Here is a 20,991-nt window from a genome sequence, read left to right as displayed (position 1 = left end):
TACCTGAAATGAATAGGAGGGTCATTGGCATAAGGTGAGTGTCTTCAATGCAGAGTTCAAATATGAGTATTGCAGATAAGCCTGTCATTTCCCAATCTGCCTTTCCCAGTGTTGCAAAGACACAGTAGGTCTGCCTTGACGCGAAGTGGAGGATCATACTGGAACACCATTTCGTTTAGTAAAAAGACAATTTTTGCACTTGGACCACTTTGCAAGTTAGTTGTATCAAAGAACTGTATGTATGTCTTTTGTTTTTTTTTGCTATCAGTGGAAGCGAGAGCAAGAATTTGATTTACAGTTGCTAGAGCGAGAGTTGCGCGGGGAAGACAAGGGGAAAGAGAAATCTGATGACTGGCTGACAGTTCAAGCTGTGCCAATGAAAGAGGCAGATTTGGAGCCTCAAGATTATGATCTGGACATCAGCAGAGAGGTAATTAATGATTGATTGAAACCTGAGTCATTAATTTTCAAAATTGAGGCACTCGTATGTGTTCACATAGGCATGGAACACATTTTATATATACAGTAGATTCTCATCCAAACCAGTCTGAAATGAGCTAAAGTCCGATCCACGCTGTCGAATAAAAATGCATGCTGATAGCAGCTGTTGAATCCGAACTATAAAATGTTTATTAACACTCCTAGAACAAATCACTAATCTGACCCGGGGTCTGTGGTTTAGTGAAAGTCTGCTGTACATAGGTAGACGTCTTGTACAATAAAAATAATGAGAATAATAAAAAAAAAGGATTTACATTATTAAGATATATGATATCAATGTGGCTGTCTGTATTTGAGGGATGCTATATAACTTTACCGGGCTGAGGCAGAAATATTTCACATTCTATGGTTTTTAAAAAAAAAAAATTTAGCATTTTTGTGTTTGTGTGTGAAAAGTATTTGTAAATCTGTGTTCATAAACTCATTTCTGTTTTTCTTGTAGTTATCAAAACCAGACAAAGTTTTAATTCCAGAGCGATACGTGGAAATGGATCCAGAGGAACCTCTCAGCCTTCAGGAGATGGAGGCCCGCCATCGTAAAGTAGAACGGATCAAAAGCATCCTCGCCAAATCAAGGTAAATGCATGTGGATGATAAACATATTCAAGAAACGAACAGCATCATCAGGTGGCATCATCTTCACACACCTTGTTACAGCTGTAACAATTGCTATATTCTGCATACAATTTTAGAATTACTTTTGAATGCTTTCGCATGACTCACAGGAGACAGTGATTGGAACCGCACAAAGCAAAGATCAAAGCACTGGGATGCAAACTGAAAACAGTTCCTTATAGAAATAAAACATTTCCTCCTATTATTATTATGTAATTTTTATGTAGTGTATGTCAACCGTAGCAGCTGAATATTGTAACTGAAATATTTTTATGTTTACAAACCTTTTCCTACACTATGGAGAAGTCTTGTTGTCAAAGCCCCTGTATGTTTTTAAGCAATCTTAATATAGCTTGAGCTATATAAACTCCTGCTGTTCAGTTAAAGCACCCTTTTCTTTCTCTTTCAGTGTTCAAAACGTGCAGCCAGCAGTTAGTCTGGATACACATGACTTCACAGATCTGGACTCTACACTGCAGGAGCAGGAGCGTATTATCACAATGTCCTATGCCCTGGCTTCAGAAGCATCCCAGAAAAGCAAGCAGGTAGCAGGTGAGACCACAAGTCTGCACTTCACAGCCATCTCTGTTGGGTACTGCAATTTCATTTCTAACTTACAGCTATGGCCAAAAGCTTCGCATCACCTGGAACGCAACACTTTTGGTCAAAGCTGTATGTGTAAAAAGCTTCCCTCAAATGTGTGCTTATTTTTATATATTTATTTATTTTTTTAACAAAGAAGCAATTAATACCAGCATTACTCTTCCTGGTACCCCCTCCACTTAGACTCTAGTTAATGTTAAGCAAAGGAATGGTAAGATGTAAGAGTGAAAATGTATAGATGCTGGAGTAAAGGGTATCTCTTATTATTTCAAACAAAACATTTTATAAACATAAACATATTTACTGTGTAGTACTTCTGTATTTGTTTAAAACAAAACAAAAAAGATTTACACAGTGTCAGACAGGAGGGCGGTCTCTTTTAAAAAGTTTATTTAGGGATTCATCTATGACCCTGATTAATTCTCAATAAGTCTAGTTTTAACATCTTTTTAGATGTCATTTGAACATTTCATAAAATAGCTGGAAAGGGTGTATTTGTATACATTGTGGTAAACGGGGGTAAAACAGAATATGATCTTGCATTTACAGTATTCACAATAATACTTGAAGAAAACTGCTATTGCCTTACTGTATAATCCTGCTATACTGTATAATCCTGCTAACAAAAATTGCCTAATATTCGTTTGCATGAAAAAGGCATGAGCATGAACCGTTGGCCAGCTCTCTCTTCAGCACTGACACATTTTGTTACTTGAAATATTCATTCTTATATTTTGTTTTCCTGAATTCTACTTAAATCATTGTGGATTCATATTTGCACCATTATGAGTAGAGGAAAATGAAATATTACAGGCATAAACCCATATCTAAAGCTAGCAAACCACTATAATGTGATCTGTCTGTGTATATGATCTTTATCATTGCTTGGTAGATATTGTATTTGTAATCACAATGTACAGTGGCACCAAGCATTATTTAGACTGTAACTGTCAGTTTCAATCTGACCACAATTTTAAACAAAGCCAAAAAAAGATAGGAAAAAGGCTATCCGTCATATACAATAATATCTACAAAAAGGATCAAGTCACAAAATAAGTGAAACAAGACATAACGGGGGAGTTTTATGAAAAAAACCTCTTCAACTCCTTTTAACTTCCTATTTTTTTCTAATCTTTAACAGATAGTAAAATGTTAGCATGTCTGTGTGTTTAGAAACATAATGCCATTTATTTACCAGTATTCTAACTTAGCAGTTAGAATCCCTAATTCAGAATACATATTCTAGACCGCTGAGAAGCTTTCAGCCAGTGTAAGTTTGATGTGCTGTATGCCAAGACACCCCATAAACAGACCACATCCACTGCATCATCCTTACCAAATGCAGTGTCTCCTGTACTTTATTCTCAATATCGGTAAAGTTGATGTCTCCTGCTTGAAAAATAATAGGCACGTCTTAGAACTGCAAAGTCAGATTAAAATGTAGTAATACTAAAAGAAACCTAAAATTCTGACAAGCTTGTCATCTTTCTTAATGTCTTACAAAATGATAAAAAAGACGCAACAGAATATGACTCGTATGCACATACACATATATACACACACACACATATATATATGTGTGTGTGTGTGTGTGTGTGTGTATATATATATATATATATATATATATATATATATATATATATATATATATATATATAAATATACACAACTCACTGGACTCTATGGCATTTTAACTGATGAAGGACTCTTGTCCAGAAACATCCTAATAGTTTTATATTTGTTGTACTTTGGACACCGTCACTATTACTCCAAAGATTTTTTTTAACTTGTGTTTTTATCTAAGAGTTACAGGACTGTGTGCATCTCTGTTTGGCTTGTATCAACATTTCTATTCTTGTTTAACTCTACATGCGGCAATATTCCTTCATACAGTACGCATTATATTGTTATATTCAATCATTTTTTTATGCCACTAGATAGTAGTATTACAGGCTGTGTAGCACCTGATTTAAAGACAAAATCAATTCCTAAAGTGTATTCACATAATATTGAGTAGGAAAACAGCTACTCGGGTTTCTTTGTAATTACAGTAACAGATGTCTGTAATTAGAGAACTATAGTGTGGCTCAGGTGAGTGCTAAAATGTGGTGTATATTTCATGCCTCTGTTCATATTCATGTGTGTGCCGTGCTGTTGTAAAGTCACTTGCCAGAGTTGTGTCTTTTGGTTCTCATTCATTTAGTTATAGATTTCCTAATTGTTATGTTTAGCCGTTCTCTTTGGATGTCTGTTTAACTCCCATAACTAACCGATGTTGCTTTGTTCCTGTGTGTGATCCCTTGCAGCTGAACAGCAGGTGTATGAACCCAATGCACCCTCTCCTTCTGTTGCACAGGCACCTTATCCCCCCCTAAGCAATGGATTTCACTACAGATTTGTCTAATTTGAAAGTAAGAACTAACTGCTTATTTATCACAGTTCATTTGCTTGGAGCTTTGCAAATTGTTCTAACATCAGGTTTGCACTTAGCACTTCAGAGCGGCACATTCATTAGACAATTGTAATTTTAAAACCTGAATATGAAAGCAAATGATTAAATCTTATTATTAACAGTAACATTTACAAATCTCTGACTTAACCACACAGTGCGAATTGTGTGCAAATTGGTTTTCTAACTGTGCCGGTGAAGTATACTGCCGCATTATGAAAAATCAACAAACATTGCATTTAGTTTTAATTAAGAAAACCCCTGTATACCCTTTCTCCCACAACTTGACACAAAATAGATTTAACAGATGCATAGGAATTGTTTACCATCTGTGGTCTGTAAGTAGGATGCATTCTTTAAATACTTCAAATGAAATAAGAGGTGAAAGGAAATGGAGTGTCAGATTTACAGGGTGTGAAATTATTTTTAGCATTGTAATTAGCCTTTTCGTTTGCACTTTAAAGGGTTTTAAAATGTATTTGCTACTGTAAGCACTAGCAAAACAATCCTTTTCTTGTGATGAAAATCTTTTGGTTCACAGCTTGTTTTTTCTACTTAAATTCTTCCTCCTGCTGCCTAATCACTTCTCTATATAACAATGAATATGAACAAATCCACACCACTAACAATCTCATTTATATTAATTACCCTGCTACCTCCCTCTAACCTCAAGATAACTTTGAAACCCGAGTTCTAAGTGACCCGGATCCAGAAAAAGCTGCACATCAGGTCAAATCTTAGTCTTGCTGCTTGAGGCATTCAAAGCCTTCTAGGATCGCGGTCCGATACAGAATCAGTGGAATTGTTTAGACAAAAAAACATTCTCTATTCAGCTGTCAGCAATGAATCAGGTTCTAAGATGACTCCTTTTTATTTATTTTTTTGTCTATATGCTGGTGGATAAATGCACCTGCACCTGCAGAGAGGTATACATTGTACCTTAGCACATTATTTAAAATTAGAAAATAAATGACTGTCTCAGAAATGCTTGGAGAGCACTTGTGGTTCGTCGTCCAGATGCTTTTGTTTATTGCTTGCATAGTATTGGCATTAAACACTGCCTTGCTGGTTTTTCTTAAACAGAATATTAAGTAAAATGTTTGGTTTTTAATGAAAAAGATGTGTACATTTCTCCACTGTAAAATGCACTACACATTTTTTTTTTCTGTTGAGAGTACTGGTTTTGTAACTTGGTGCTAAACTTTTCATTCAGACTTTTTATCTCATGCTGGTAATATGAATCCATTTGGTCCTGTAGAAAATTGAGATGTGTCAAAAAAGGGAATACATGTACGTCATATACCATAAAAAGGAAAGTTCAATATCCAAGTATTACATATCTTTTTCTATGGTTTTGCATATCTCAAATCTTTTTCATCTGTTTATTTTTTTGTGTATGCAGAATTTCTAGATCGGTAGAAAATGCATTATTTTATAAGCTTTTGAAAATATACTTAATGAACACATTTCTGATGTATTTTTCCCCTATAATTTAGCCAAAGCCACAGCTGAACATTAAGGTGCTGAGGAAACGCTGATGTGGGATACTAAGAACAAAGAAGCAGCATGGAAGAGGAAGAGCTTGTTCATGTTTAGATTAGATTGTGAAAGCTTAGTGTTTGGAGCTAAAACTATTTTAAACTGCACATTTGTTTAATGAAAATATTAAAAGGGATTTATTTTGTAAAATAACTCAATCTTTGCAGTGAATGCTGATGTGAATATTAACTGTGGAAGTGTCTAACACAATGTTAATACTGTACCAGAGTAACCTTTTTATACATGCTATTGCACTTTTAATACAAACTGTAGAGTAATGAGATTAAAGATCAGAATGTGTGTGGTTTTTACAAAAAAAAAAAGTTTCACAATGTTTGCAGTGTTTTATGAATACAAGGGTAGGTTTGTGTTTTTAAATGTATGTTACGATGTTAAAATGACTAAAAAGTCATTTTAAAAAGGATTGTATACAAGGTCCTCAATGATTTTCATCAAATTGCTGATTGTATTTTTGTCTAAAACTCAATTATATTCTTACACCAAATCAATTAAAAAAATATTTATTATCTAATCCAGCACTGCCATTATAGACTTCATAATAGTTTGCCAAATGGATTTTATTTTTTTGCTTGGAAACTCAGCATAGAAAAAACACATTTTATCTGAATATTTCGGGGGGGGGGGAATGAATTGTAAATATAAAAAATATTAACCAGATGAAGTGATTTTTTTTTTGCCCAATTAATTATTTATTATTATTTTTGTGTGAAACTTAAAGAGTGAAAGATTCTTATACAGTAACCCTTTCTTAAAGTGTATGCTGTGTTAAATCAAACAATATAATTTTTCAAATGATTGAAATTGTTGTTGTTGTAATAATAATAGGAACTTGTATGTTAAGGTTCTGAGAAAGCTACTGTGCATGCCCTTTATATTATCACAAATTAAAGAAGAAACAAATCACGAAGGCCCTTTCTATAGCGGTACCTTGACTTTTTAAAAGCATTACATGGAATTACCTTCAATTCTTTCAACTTGATGCTGATTAGTTGGAAATGGATGTCCTAGAAGTAACGGCCATAAAGGTAAAGAGTCTCACCCTACACAGAATGCTAAACGTAATGAAACGGTCTTTGCTTGTATGTTCTAAACTATAATCCATTACATAGGTCCATCCAGATTTAAATTATTAAAAAATAAAATAAAATAAAAAAATCATAGTGTTACACAGTACATTAATATGGTTTATATGTCAGAGAAAATTGACAGTTAAAAGCAAGTGAATTGATTTTAGAGAATTTATTTAACTACAAAATGAGGATTGATTTAACAACAAATACATTTATAATAGCAAATTGTTCAGGAACTGTCTATACCTGGGGCAGGGTTGCAGAAAAGCTACCTCTTGCTGGGCCATTACCCTTTAGGTATTTAATTACACTTCTGTATAGTATAAAATAGCTGTTTTTGAATGTATAAGTACTTTAGTTTTCAAGGAATAAATATAAAGCCAAAATAGTTGTTTGAGAAGGGAGAGCAGTTTTAGCAACTTTTTTTTTTTTTTTGGTAAAATTGAAATATGACAGGTTTTGGTAATTTTCATGTAGAATCCAGTCAGTATTTTTGTTTAAACCAAAATTTCTGTTTTTGCACGGGGTGGAACAACTACTGTACAGACAGTCTGTACATAGACTATAGTTTTAAGAACAAACAGACTTCAAGAAGAACTCATTGAAAGGGACTTATTTCACTAAACATTTATGTTGGTTAACTAGGTTGCACTTTATAAAAAAAATATATATATTTTTTTTTTCTAGACTAGAAAAGCAACCTTTTCTTCATAGTAGCAGAGTACAAAGGAAAAGTACAAAATGTACATACATCACAGCGCCTGGCATTCTGTTTGAACAGTGTTATTGATTGCTTTGACCTCTTTTTACATTTTATTCTATTATTTGAAAAGGGATTCTAACTTTAGCTGACTCTGACCAGCAGAGATGAACTTTCAGTGAAAACTTCTTGAGACATTGCTCTAGTTCAAAGGTTGTGGATTTTAAAGGGCATTTTTAATAGAATCCAGAACAGTATTTGGCAATGTGGTGTGTAGTGCTGATTAATATGAATCTTTTACTCTAGATGCACACCATGCATAGTACCTACAGCGATAGGATTGAAGAGACACATTAAGACCATTTGGCTGAGACAAAAAAAAAAGTATTTTTTCTTCCCTTTGATCTGATGCGGTTCTTCATCACACTACACAGTAACCCATTTAAAATGAGATTCACATTAAATTACGTTGAACTGTCTGAGACTAGCCAATATGTATCCGAATGTATGGAACATGCATTATAAACATAGACATAATTTAAAAGGGTAAGAACAATATGAAACAGGTGTAATTACAACACAGTGAAAAACAGGGCCCACAAAAAAAAAAAAAAAAAAAAAAAACGAATTCCTGCAACAAGGAGAATTTGACCAAAAAATGATTTAAATGAACTGTTTGTGGTCTTGAAAAACGCTATCTATATATCTTGTACTTCCTCCCCCCTTGGATGCAGTTCTTGTTTTTAAATTACACACACAATACAGCACTTATGTTATTTATCTTCCATTCATTCATCTACTTTCATTTTCAATAATATGGAGTGATAGATTTAGTCTTCTTACAGCATACAGTGACAGCATCAGATTAATGTCAATAGTAAGTTAAAACGGCAGTAACAAATCAGCAAACACTTTGATGTAGCAGTGTATTGTAAATCAAAAAATGCTTCCACCAGCTTTACACTAGCTTTGGGCTCACTCTCATACATACCCACACTGTGGATGATCCTGTGTCAAGTAGAGAGGTTAAGTGTATTTCAATTGTCAAATGTGATCGTAAGTAGCTGGAAACGAAATATGATTTGTGCCCAATGCAGAGATGAAATCCTGCAACCTGAAGTCACTAGAAGGTAAATGCATATTCCTACAAATGGCAAGAAAGAAAATACAGTTCAAAATAGGCATAGAAAAGCAATAATACCCATCATATGAGGAATTACCTGAAGAAAGTACTCTAACATGTTAAATTCCGTTTTTCTTAGATGACCACTACTGCAGTACAGTGCAAACTGGATAAGATTTTTGAGGACAGGTTGCCTGTGGAAAACACAAAAAAGGCAACGGCATTCTGTGCTAAGGAAAGGGCACTGTTCAAGAGTGTGTTAAGCAAGTCAGGGTAGAATCAAAATTAATTTTGCTCCAAAGTGATGATCAGTTCTATGTTTGGAGAGGTGGATAGGTTTAAGTTCCAGAGCTTCAACACAATTTATTAATAAAAAAAAGAATCTCTTTATAGAACATATACACAAATATAATATAAAAACCTACCCAATCCCAAATTAAACAATGTTTGGGTTAAATTCACCTTGCTGCTTTTCACCATGTAAACTAATTGTAAGCAAGTGTGGGTAGTGCATTCTTGATATTTAATGATAAAGTATGCTACAGTATATTGCTCCTTTTAACAAACTCTAAAACTGCATAACTTTATACGATCCTATGTCCCACAAGTATTAACATTGCACAGGCTTTTGTTAAACCTGCTAGACAATAACAAAATTAAGCACTCTTGTCTTTGCCGAAAGAACTTCTGTTTGGATAAATAATCAATGTGGATTTTGCCTGAAAGACTGAGGGGATTCCTAATAATCAAACCAGTGCTTCTTCATGCTGAACAGCAGTTTATACTGGGGAATGTTAAAACATGGCAAGCTGATACAGTGGTACCTGAGCCTGCTTTTTTACCCTATATAGCCAATTCTGGATAATAAATAGCATCAGCTAAAAATCCTATTTTGCATTTAGACCAATACATGATAGTCACTGAAAACCATCCACAGACACTTGATGTATTTCCATTTATTGATATTTGGCTAGTAATTCATATACATCTGTTATTCTTAACTCTGGACTTCAAAGACATTGTTAAACAGGGCCATGCTCCATTTGGTTCTTTAAAGTGTAATGTGCACCATGCGCACTAAACCTTTACAAAAATGTTTGCTTGTTTCCGAAAGCAGTTAAAAGCATTTAATATCCATTCCAGCATAGATCAAGGCACAGGACTCGTCCTCTTATAAAGTGACTGAAGGAAATACTTAACATTTTGGTACCAGGGCATCTTATGAATGAAACTGAATTTCTAACACTGGAAATGCAAATTAAATGGCTGTACATACCATCATATATACAGTATAAAGTGGTATAACAAATTAAAAACATACAAGCATGCATTTCTGTTATCTGTTACAAAGACTTCACAAAGGCAGTTTTAAAGCTGTTCTTCTTGTCCTTGTGTTGGCTGTCTGGACAGTCTGCTTGATGCTGTTGACTGGGCTCCTCTTGTTTTGAAGAAGTCTCTTCCTTTGATTCTGGTTTATTTTTAGAATCCTTTGGACTATCCTGTTTTTCTGGGTCTGCTTCAGCCATGCTTGGTTTCTGTTCAGGCGAGTCGGGCTAAAACAAGGAGAAAGTCTTTTGATTAGAAAGGTGAAAATATTTTTTTCAAGACTTATACATTATATTTGTTCACAATTACAAAGGTTAGAATTAATAGCAATAGAATTCCATCTTACACGCTTTAGGTGAATGTTTTGTCAAGTTATTTCCATATTAATTAGAAACATGACCATTTCAGTGAAAATAAAACTCAACCAATTACTTTTTTTATCAGATAGAAATTGTACCATGGAGTCTGTATTTCTACAGAATGCTGAGATATCAAATAAAAAAATACTAATAATCAACATATACTTTACATGTACTTTAACTGGATGCACACTTAGCTTGTAATCTTTTGTAGTTGAAGTTAAACTGTTTTGGTGTATAGGATGTTCTACAGTAGATAATCCACCACATAACTTGCATTTCAGCACAGAATAATCCCTATTATGGTTATAAGGAAATAAGAAAGCTGGTATGGCTGCTAATACAGACATTATGTACCGTACCTCACTGAAGCCCAAGCCACAGTGTCGCCTATCTCTTCCAGACAATTTGCTGTCCAAGCCTTGCAGATACAAGTCCTCAAGTTCACTATTCATCCTCTTATTCTCTTCCCCTGGAAAAACAAAACTATAGTTATAATTTGCTTTAATTTACACTTGTGTACTTGACTTATTATAAACTTGCAACAAAATGTAACTGTCTTCATATTCACTACTACTAGGGGCGCTATATTTTATGTATTCCACCAAAATTAATTTTAACTATCAGATACTGTGGAAAGTAAAAAATGCAGCATCACTTAATTTTTACGATGCATTTTTTTTTTTTTTGGTAAATAATCTCAATGTACAGTACAGTTACGCTTTCAATCTTAAATTGCACATGTCTTTAAAATGCATACAGACAATGTCTCACCTGTCCTGAAATGGGACGTTGACTTGTGGTCTCCTATAACAATACGCCCCGTGTGCTCTTTCTAAACAAATATAAAATTAACAAACAAAATACAGACACCTGATTGGTAAAACAAACAGCCAACAAATCCAACTCCTAATCTTAGCATACAAAGTAATGGAAATGCATGGTTATTATACTACAGTACAACAAGGTAATGGGTAGGCAGCAGACCACATAGACCAATCATATCCCCTGCCTTGTGTTTACAATCTGTTACACAAAAGGGCTTGTTTTACTGATCTGAACTGTGTCTGTATTTAGTGCACAATAGATAAACTGAATTAACTGTGTTGTTATTGTAGATTTGTTGTTATTTATGCTTAGATTAGATTATTGTTTGCCATGAACTGCATTTTTTTATTTTTTGTTTTCTGGGATGCCGCAAATAGGGTAATTTCTCCATTGCCTGTGGTTTGTACATCATCAACCACAATCAGAGGAAACACCTCCCCAGAAGTTTGTCCACTTGAGTCGGTAGGAACGTGTAGATTTGGAATTGCAGTAGTTTTGGTACATGTGTTGTGTATAATGGAATTGATACCCCTGGCCTTACAGTTAGAGACCAGAAACCTATTGCTCAATACAGCATTAAGTAAACCCCATTAAAGGCTTTGTGTGCCAATGTTGAATTTAAACATTAATGAGCACCTTTATTAAGGCGCAACATTTATTTACCCTTCCTTATTTGTGCATCTGTTACAGTTTTGAAGACAGCACTTATATGTGTACCCTGAACACCAGCTTCAGGGTACACTGCTGAAACTACACCCAAACATTTTGTCTACAGGCAAGTGCAAGCTTACCTTTCCTGCTCCCATAAGTCTCAAAAACTTCTGCTTCCGCTCGTTATCACCCAAATCTGCAGCCTCCCAGCTACTGGATCCCAGCTGCAATACAAGAAAATTTTACTGGATCACTGTCTTAAAGTTTAGGTTACATTCATGTAAATCGGTGTAGGGATTGAAAAACTCTGACAATTGTAAAATGTACAGTGCTGTAAAAGCCATCTGGCGAACTGGTGTGTGTAAAAAAAAACTTAATCCGTTTTGGGGAAACAAGCATATGTTGCCCACAGTTCTGACTCTTTAACTTAAGAACCTAAACACAAGACGTTAAATTGTGTTGTAAGCTATAAACAGTTGTTCCTTCTTATACATGCAGATCAGCAGTCTCTTAATATCAGCTTAAGTTTCAATGACAAATCTCATGCAGGAAGATTATTCTGTATTGGTTTTTTAAAAGCAACAGACCAGTACAAATGACTTTTTTTTTTCTTAGTTGCTTTACAAGGCCTTTTTACTGTGTTAAGGGAGTTATATTAACACACCATTCCTAGTGTGAATTTAAGGTAGCTGTTTTGCGATCTTAGCGCGATTGTTATTTCTAAAAACGCTGTTGGACTTCCCAGTTTTATTTTTAAACCCTACAGTACACAAGGCATGCACTATAAATACACAACAGGAGTTTCCCTGTTCCTCTGCACGTTTTCACTTTGTGCGTATATTGCATGTGAATAATGACATATGTTCTGTTTATCAATACGGTAGGAATTCGTCACCCTGGTTTAAATTTTAACAACAGGCAAATGATATGGCAAGCTACCGACACTCAACATTTGTAACCACATAACATAATGCAGACTATCTCTAAAGTATAAGATACTTTCTACTATTTGTCACAAACCTGTAACATGTTGTCGTGTTCATCTCTTCCCCACTCCATTGTTAACATTTAAAAATAGCTACCTAGTAATAACATTACTTTATGTATTTTAGAACACACAGCCCCCATTTGTAGTCAGATATTGTAGTAAGAGTACTTTTGTTTGCTGTTGACTTTTTACACTGGTGTTTACTTAAAATAAATTAACTTATCAATCCCGTGTGAAAACTACACAGCACAATACAGACCGCAATGATGTGCACTCACTCAGCCAACTGTTGTTGTAACCAAAGGCCTTTTACTTTTTTGGGAACATCAATAAACCATACATCTGTTTAGAATAAAATATATCTATATACTTCGTTTGGTGACGCTGGTCTTTTTATCCCGTGCTGTCGATCCTCAGTTGAGCTCATTATATAACCCTTGATGCAAGCACCTCTTTTTTTGTAATTCCAAGAATATTTTCGTTTGAATCGTTCTTTCTCACATATAGGTCAGTAGCTCAGTTGCAGCAATGATCCCTGGGAGTCGTAGTTTCTTACCTCTCGTCAGAAGCGGGTCTTATTTCATAATAAAGACTTCTTATCCCAGAAATCTGTGCGCATTAACGATCCACAACACTATGGCTTGTGCTGTTAGATTGGTTAGTTCGTGGTCGTTTGATGCGACTTCAAAGACCATATTCGCTACCTACAGTACTTTTGTATGTAAGTATAAAACAGTCTAATAAATATATACATTAGTAAAAGATAATTAGCAAAGCAATGTGCTTAAATCGTGTCTAAAGTGGGTATTTATTAAATGCTGATGCGAAGCACGTGCAGGTATGGAATCGAATTTTAGGCAAAAGTACTGAAAAAGCCAACAAGTCACACCAGGATTTATTTAGAGAATTTTACAGCACTGAGGATTCATATTAGAAATACATCACTACCTGATGCAATGCAATCCAGAATGATTTCCCAGTGCAGTAAAATGTTCTAGTGTAAGTGAACCCAGCTGCGGCTTCCCTTATACAAATATACCACAGCAAGTTTGCCTATAATTTGTAATTTTCCTAAGGTTTTCCCATGGATATACTCCGCAGTTACCATACTTAACCATGGTTTGTCATGTTGTTAATATGCATTACTATGTCTCTCTGGGCTTTACAATGCTTTCACAGTGCTTTATTACACGTTGCTATGGTTTTACTATAGTGTGGGATATTATGATGTGATAGGTTGATCAACTCAAACCGTAAGTCAGTCTGGAAAATAAAATAAAAAAAGTAAATAAAACATATTTATAAATTGGGTTAAAACTATATTTATAATACTGTCACCTGCCAGTGCTGTGTGTACCATCAAAACATAGGCATGCATTGTTTAACTAAAATAAATGGCTTTCAACATTTTTATACATGGAAGGTAACATTGTTTGCCCTGCAAGGTGAAAGTGTGTATGAAAGGGGAAGAGGGTTAAGGTAAAATAAAAAATAAAAAAAAAATAGATGAAGATGGGAGGTGTATTTTAAATTGCATCTATGTACAATATTGATTTATTCAATTAATGTTTTTTCATTCACAGGAGCACCATGTTGAGAAGCTGACTAAAGTCCATGTGTTGGGGTTGAATGGGTATGATTGACCGGCATACAGTAGGGTTTTAAGTTCAGGGCCATAGCATACTGTATTGCAATGGTCCTACCTACTAAAACATATTGAGGGTCACGTTATACACTGCATGATTGTTCTGGAGCTATTAAAAAAAACAAGTTACTGAATCAAGCCTTTAAACCTCTCATTCATGGCTGCTGTTCTTTTAAAGTCACAAATGATCTTTATTATTCACAAAGTAGACATTCAAAGCACACTCAACTGAACAATGGTTCCTGTCACTATAGTGGATACTGCTCTAACTGTGGTCCCAAGCAAAGAGTACCCCACAGCTAAACCATGTCTGATACTGCTTGGCTGTCAGTCGTTGACAGTAGGAGACTTGTAACTTTAATTTTTAATCTTACAAGTAAGTGTTGGCACAGTTTCTGGATAAAATTTTATATTTAGCTTGCTGCACACTGTTAACCTTGGACAGCACCTTTTTTTTTCTTCATTATACCAAATATTCGTCTTGGAATCGGGAAATGAGGGACATGTGTTAAGTATTCTATTTGCAAATGGGATTGCATTTTTAAAGATGATAGTTACAGTCGTGTAATATAAGAATGAATGCAAAACAAGGAAGGAGGTATATTTGCTTTAAACTCATCATCATTTTGATGTTTTGATATTTATTTGAAAGTTTGTGTCTGGTGCTGCAGTGTCCCACAGTCACATTCAGTTTCATACGAAAATGAAATTCCTTGGTATCTGTGTGCTGCATTCTCTAGTAGTACACAGACTTTCTGTACATGTTTTATCTGAAAGCAGTCTTTAAATCCCATCTGCCACGAGCCGTTCTGTTCAAACTTGCAGCAATATGGGGTTATAATACCATAGAAAAGCACTTATACGGCCTTGCTGCTGATATAAATTTGGTAACTTCAACAACATCATTGTAGAAAAGAAAATAACTGTAATTAAACATCTGCTCACAATATAGTAGGCCCTTTTACACATGAACAAGTAAACTGTTCTAACATTTTTTTTTTTCTGACCGTTCAAATACTTGAAAATATGTGCGTATTTGTCCCGAGGCCAACAGGCTTTCACACACACCCTGCAGCATCAGTCTAGTCAGAGGATATACTGTAATTACCAGAGGGTGGGTGTGGGTCTGTGAATTTGAGAGGGTACTTTGTGTGTAAGTTCATACAATGGTCCCCAAAGATTAGAAACAAAATACCACAACCTTAATATTCCTGTATATTAAGACGTCTACTGCTGCTGCTAAAAAAAACAAAAAACAAAACTGTGATACGTAGTAGAACTGAGTTGAATACCAAATATATTTAAAAATGGAGCAAGTTAAGACTTGAATGTATTTTGGTGTACCTCATTCTAGCCCTTCTTTATCATCTACAACTTCAAACAATCAAAAGTTCCAAGGTAAAACACTGGGTGTATTTAATCAATGTTTTCCTTTACAGTTATTTAACAAACTCACTGTTCAGGGGGGTGGGGAGATCACTGTACTGGTATACATTTTTCTACTGGCCTCAGAAAAAATTAACCTCATAATTTAAAAAAAAAAAAAAAAAAAAAAAAAAAAAGAATTTGCACTTCCTCAGGTTTGCTTAGAAACTTCTCCAAAAGTAAAATATGCTGGTGACTTTATTAAACATATCAGACATTCATGAGTGCAGCAACAGTAATACACGAGGATCAAGAACATATACAGTAGCATGGGATAGTAAACCGATGAAACATTTATTATGTCAATTCAGAGAGTGTAAATTATTTCTTATTGCTTTCAATTCTGTCAGCTTCATTCATTTTTGTTTTCATCTCACAATAATTTTGAATTGACTTGCTGACAATTTGTATTTGGAGTTGGGACATAGGGGTCTATTTTAATTATATAAACAGTGGCTGATCTTAATACTGTCCCTTTTTAACCCCATAATACTCCAGCTGGTGTTTCCCCGCTAGGGCACGTTTATCAAGCCACTTGCGAACATTACTAGAGTCAATAAAAAAAAAAATACAGTCTTACAAAGTCCCCTTAAACCTGAGTTTAGGAATATTATGGTTGTAGTTCTGCCAAAGTTTAAATCATTAAAAGTGACGAAAGAACAGAGGAAATTTGGAAACTTCATCATCTGTGAGATGCATATGGTTTGTCTTGTATGCATCCAAGTTATAGGTAGGTTCTGTAAAAAAAAAAAAAAAAAAAAATTGATAGGTATTGTAATTGTTCAGATATATACTCAAATATGATGTGTCTAGGTTTTTAATAGCTCTGGCTCAAAGGAACATGTAGGTGGCCTGGTTTTAGTTCACTGTATTGTTGATTAGTAAATGTTCAGGCATCATGGCTGGCACATTTCCATCACACACCATGCATGAATCATACAGTTTTTGTTTTCAACTATAACCAATAAACATAAGTTAACCTCATATTTAGTTATTTTTTTCTATTAGATGGCCCGAACTGGCCCGTTTTTATTTGCTTTTGGACTGAGGGTCTTCCAGTTATGCACATGGGCACTAAACTTTACAAATAAAGTAGATTGATCGTAACGACTGGGCTTTTAAGGTAAGAAGGTGCGTAGTGTGTGAACCTGGTTTATCTCTTAGAAGTAAGCAGTGTGTAAAACATCAGCTAAGGGTGACTCAGATGCACTAGAAAATACTAGGCTTTTTTTTTTTTTTTTTAGAAAAAGTTTAAAAAATAACACTACATTTAAAAAGCTGCTTCAGAATATGAATATATATATATATATATATATATATATATATATATATATATATATATATATATATATATATACACACACACACACTCCCAAGATGTAGGATAAAATACATGTATTTTATTTGTTTTACTTTACAGTACGATCGCCTGTTTAATGGCATACATGACTAGATGACTAATAATGAAAATAATAGTGCATTTAAAACACAGCAATGTATTGGATTACATGATATAACTTACAGTATATATTAAAGTAAAATAGCAAGATAATATCATCAAATCAATAATACACGGTGTATTTACCACACTATCAGTTTAATTAGTGTATTAATGAAAGCGTGGTATTCAAAGCCACTGAATCGTTATTTTCACTTTACTGCCACGCCATAATATTCATGTAATTGTTTGGCGATTATACTGTCATGTTTGGGAGTCGAGTTTGTAAGCGTGATATTGTAAGACCTACTTATTTTGTTAATATGGAATACTGATACTTGTCTTGAAATGTGCTGTCTAGTCATGCTTTATACGCATCCTTCGCGGTGGATACGCTGCTTCCATCTGTATCTCTAACCGTATTTTAAATGTCACAATTAAACTCCAACCTCAAGAATACCAGCTGTGGGTTAATATTGGCTGATGTGTAATGTGTTCTGATTCAGTAAGGCTAATCGTGTGACTGATGTATTATCAGGCTAACAGCATAACCCATGATACAAGTACAATGCATCGACTACTTCAGAATATTGCAAGAACGCAATCGTACCATTGTCATGGAGTAAAGTTGGTACCCGTAATCGGACACGCGTATACAGTGTTTATAGCACCTGTCATTCTGTATTAGTGTTTAATTACTGTGTTGTTTTATTGTATTAAAAAGTGTTTCCCTTTAAAGGCAGTAGCACGTAAATGTGAAAAGGTGTAATACTTAAGTTCACCGAAGGGTGGCGTGTGAGTCACATAAACCAATAAATACACCTTAGCCAGGCAAATTTACCTGTTCCCAATATTGAAGGGTATTGTTGTTGGAAAATGTTTTCATTTAAAATGTGTTTTATTTGTATAGTCTCTGACAGATTAGCGTTTGAAAGGCACACATTATATATGTGTAATTTTAAATACATATTTTATGAAAGGAGCCAAAATCAAGCATTATATCACCCGTAGTTATGCTCTTAATTAAGCATTGCTTGATGGAAATGATAAAACCACAAAATGCGTAATAGCATATATTTTCCTATTAAACTGTACGGATAAATGCATCAGATATTTTAATTACATTTTATAAATCATAAATCTGAACCAGATATGAAATTGCTTTTTGATTCAAAATTGGAAAACAAAACAATACCAATTATAAAGGCATATTCTTGAGAAAATGATAAAAAAAAACAAAGTGCTTTCCATAATGAGGTGCAAGCCCACCCCTATTATTATTATTATTATTATTATTATTATTATTATTATTATTTATTATTATTATTGAATCCTTAGCATTTCGTTTTGTCGGTTACACTTACCTCAACATGGTTGCGGTTCAATATTCAGCCTCTTAATGATTCTGTATAAATGGTAGGCTTCTTTGTATTCAACAGTGGTCTTTTTATTAGGCTTGGTGTATAAATTTGAGGTGTTTCAGCCACGAATCCCTATTATATAGTGCTGCTGATGTGAACCATCTAATATCTGTACATGTTACAAGAACGTACACACTTTTTAAAATCTAGAATCTGCTGGTAAATCACAATCTCCCCCAAATCCCTCTTTTGTAAAACTTAAAGTATTTACCAAACATTATTTCAGTTTAGGTATGTTGCAAAAGATTAGTTTACATTAACGCTAGACTTCAAGCATTCAACTTTTGTTTGTTTTTTTGCTGTATGAACTCTTAATTTTGTGAATTCCTCAGCGCATTTTGTTCCTTTAAGTGCGATAGGTTTATTGCCTTAGAGACAATACTCTCTCTGACTGAATTTCATTTTTCTTTGGTGCAGACTGGGTGTAGCGATGGAGATTGATATGTGGATATGATTTTTTTTCAGGAACAAAGGGAATGTGAAAATGAAAGACAGAGAGAGAGGCTGGCAGATGTGATGAGATGTGGTGAAGGTGTATCTAGCCCGACACTCCCACTCACTCACTCAGCTCACTTCTCTCTCTCTCTCTCTCTCTCTCTCTCTCGCTCCCTCTCTCTCTCTCTGCAGCCCTGTGTGACTTCAGTTCACACAAACAGCTTTTTTTTCTAGTGCAGCAAGCCCTCTGTCTATGTAAGTACAACATTCTATTATCAGCATGCAAATTCAAAATAACCGACTGTGTCCTTTCTGTTTTGCTATTCTATCTAAACGCGCACGGTTTCTGGTTTAGCAGTTCCTCTGTTTTGAATAAAAACAATATTTTGTGACAATTTATCTCTCGGTAACTTTATTTTTTGTAACTTTTTCAACATTTTGTGTAGCTAGAGCAACTTTACCAGGGAAAGGTAAATTGGAAACGTATACTGATGCAGGATAAACAAGGTAGTAATTCTTATGCAAATTATATATGAGCACTAGTATTTTTCTGACTAATTCACTTTTCAGAGTGCAGATCAGCACTTTTAACTGCACGGTGTAATATTACAGACGTAAGTTGTTTTTTGTTTGTTTGTTTGTTTGTTTTTTTTTAAAGAAAACAAATACATTTTAAATAACTGTAAAGTTGATTTTTTTGCTTAACAAAAAATTGATTTGTTTAGTGAAATCATAATTTATCCCCCCATGTTTCATACAAGCATTGTAAATGATATAGATCCAACACTGATAGGGTTATTACTGCACGAGGTCTGAATAAAATACGTTATCCAAAGCTTTAAGAAAAAATATTATGCGCAAAAAGTTATTACGTGTATAGTAACACAAAACAATGTTGTTTTTGCAAATTTACAAAGGACATTTTATTGGTATAACAGGACGTTATTTTGTTATGTTTTTCTCATCTCGTGTATCAAGTTAGCGTCTTCTCGTGGCTTAGTTATTTTCAATAATACATAAATTAACCAAAGTCACTTACAAACTTTTTCTTTAAACACTCATGTGAATGAAACACTAGTACTGACGTTAACTATTGATCACTTGTTTATTGCCACATTATCAATGATAATGTCTTGGAAATTCAAACTTGGCAGTTGTGCACCGTCTGGTTCCTATATGTGTGTTTTGTGTTTTGTTTTTAAATATTGCATCACATTGTGTATAATTGATATCTGTAAAGTATCTACTGACATGGAATTCAGTGATGGAAATCGGAACTGTGTTATTTAATTTGAAGCATGCTCTTTTTGACTTGGGTGTTAATACTTTACCAGGTATTCAAATGACTATCTAGAAAATAAAAACATAAATTTTGAAAGCATCTAAATGACATTCGGTCCTGCAAGTGCAACTTGTGTGGACATTATGCAGAATAAAACAAAACAACAACAACAACAACAACAAAAAAACCCCGAACTGAAACCACTCTACAACTTAGCTACACCATCTTGTACACCGAAATCACACAAACTAGGTTGTTTTGGACATCTGAGATGTTTATAATTCTGAGTATATTAAACAGCTGCACACAGCATCACATCAATTTACTTTTTAATGTGTTTTTCAGATCTTTAACAGAATACATTTTTCAATTAAGATGAACTGAAGGGGATAACTTTTCCACCGCATATTTGGACTAAATCAACACGCTTGTATCAGTCTTACACAAAGAAACATCTGTACCGTGAATAATACAGTAGCCTATACTTGTGTGCAATGTTACACTGTTGCATTTTATTTAAATAAGTTTGAGAAGTCGTGGTAATTTTAATAAAGATAGTTAAACACAAACCA

General features: G+C 34.3%; 2 protein-coding genes across 21 annotated transcripts in view; one reads left to right on the top strand and one right to left on the bottom strand.

Annotated features, from left to right (window-relative positions):
• Positions 1-6,346, top strand: part of LOC121329758 (pleckstrin homology domain-containing family A member 7-like) — a 117,211-nt gene extending 110,865 nt beyond the window's left edge. For 18 of the 19 annotated variants that reach the window (XM_041275518.1, XM_041275517.1, XM_041275515.1 and 15 more), the window contains 5 exons: positions 269-430; positions 944-1,077; positions 1,526-1,668; positions 4,026-4,130; positions 5,665-6,346. In XM_041275518.1, the coding sequence (XP_041131452.1) occupies positions 269-430; positions 944-1,077; positions 1,526-1,668; positions 4,026-4,123 (537 nt within the window). In that variant the 3' untranslated portion in view covers positions 4,124-4,130; positions 5,665-6,346. The remainder of the gene's footprint in view (positions 1-268; positions 431-943; positions 1,078-1,525; positions 1,669-4,025; positions 4,131-5,664) is intronic. The other variant, XM_041275519.1, reaches the window with a different exon arrangement.
• Positions 6,347-9,562: 3,216 nt separating this feature from the next.
• c17h11orf58 (chromosome 17 C11orf58 homolog) lies at positions 9,563-13,305 on the bottom strand. 2 transcript variants are annotated; one of them, XM_041275133.1, is made up of 5 exons: positions 13,144-13,305; positions 11,926-12,009; positions 11,081-11,141; positions 10,669-10,778; positions 9,563-10,174 (listed from the first exon to the last, which is right to left on the bottom strand). In XM_041275133.1, the coding sequence occupies exons 1-5, from the start codon at positions 13,198-13,200 to the stop codon at positions 9,965-9,967; spliced, it is 522 nt and encodes a 173-aa protein (XP_041131067.1). In that variant the 5' UTR covers positions 13,201-13,305; the 3' UTR covers positions 9,563-9,964. The 2 variants fall into 2 exon arrangements, with proteins under 2 accessions (XP_041131067.1, XP_041131068.1); XM_041275134.1 differs by lacking the exon at positions 13,144-13,305 and adding an exon at positions 12,806-13,032.
• Between the last annotated feature and the right edge of the window lie 7,686 nt (positions 13,306-20,991).

Source organism: Polyodon spathula, chromosome 17, assembly GCF_017654505.1.
Source record: "Polyodon spathula isolate WHYD16114869_AA chromosome 17, ASM1765450v1, whole genome shotgun sequence".
NCBI lineage: Eukaryota > Metazoa > Chordata > Actinopteri > Acipenseriformes > Polyodontidae > Polyodon > Polyodon spathula.
Note: the sequence above shows the minus strand (reverse complement) of the source record. Positions and strands in the feature narration are given on the sequence as shown.

What these genes read in the sequence shown, in the direction of transcription:
- c17h11orf58 (XM_041275133.1), bottom strand. Translation starts at nt 13,200, where the DNA reads ATGAGCTCAACTGAGGATCGACAGCACGGGATAAAAAGACCAGCGTCA. An exon ending in GACCAGCGTCACCAAACGAA is followed by an intron (nt 12,010 to 13,143) that starts GTATATAGATAT and finishes CTTGTATTGCAG; the next exon opens with CTGGGATCCAGTAGCTGGGA. An exon ending in AACGTCCCATTTCAGGACAG is followed by an intron (nt 10,779 to 11,080) that starts GTGAGACATTGT and finishes TTGTTTTTCCAG; the next exon opens with GGGAAGAGAATAAGAGGATG.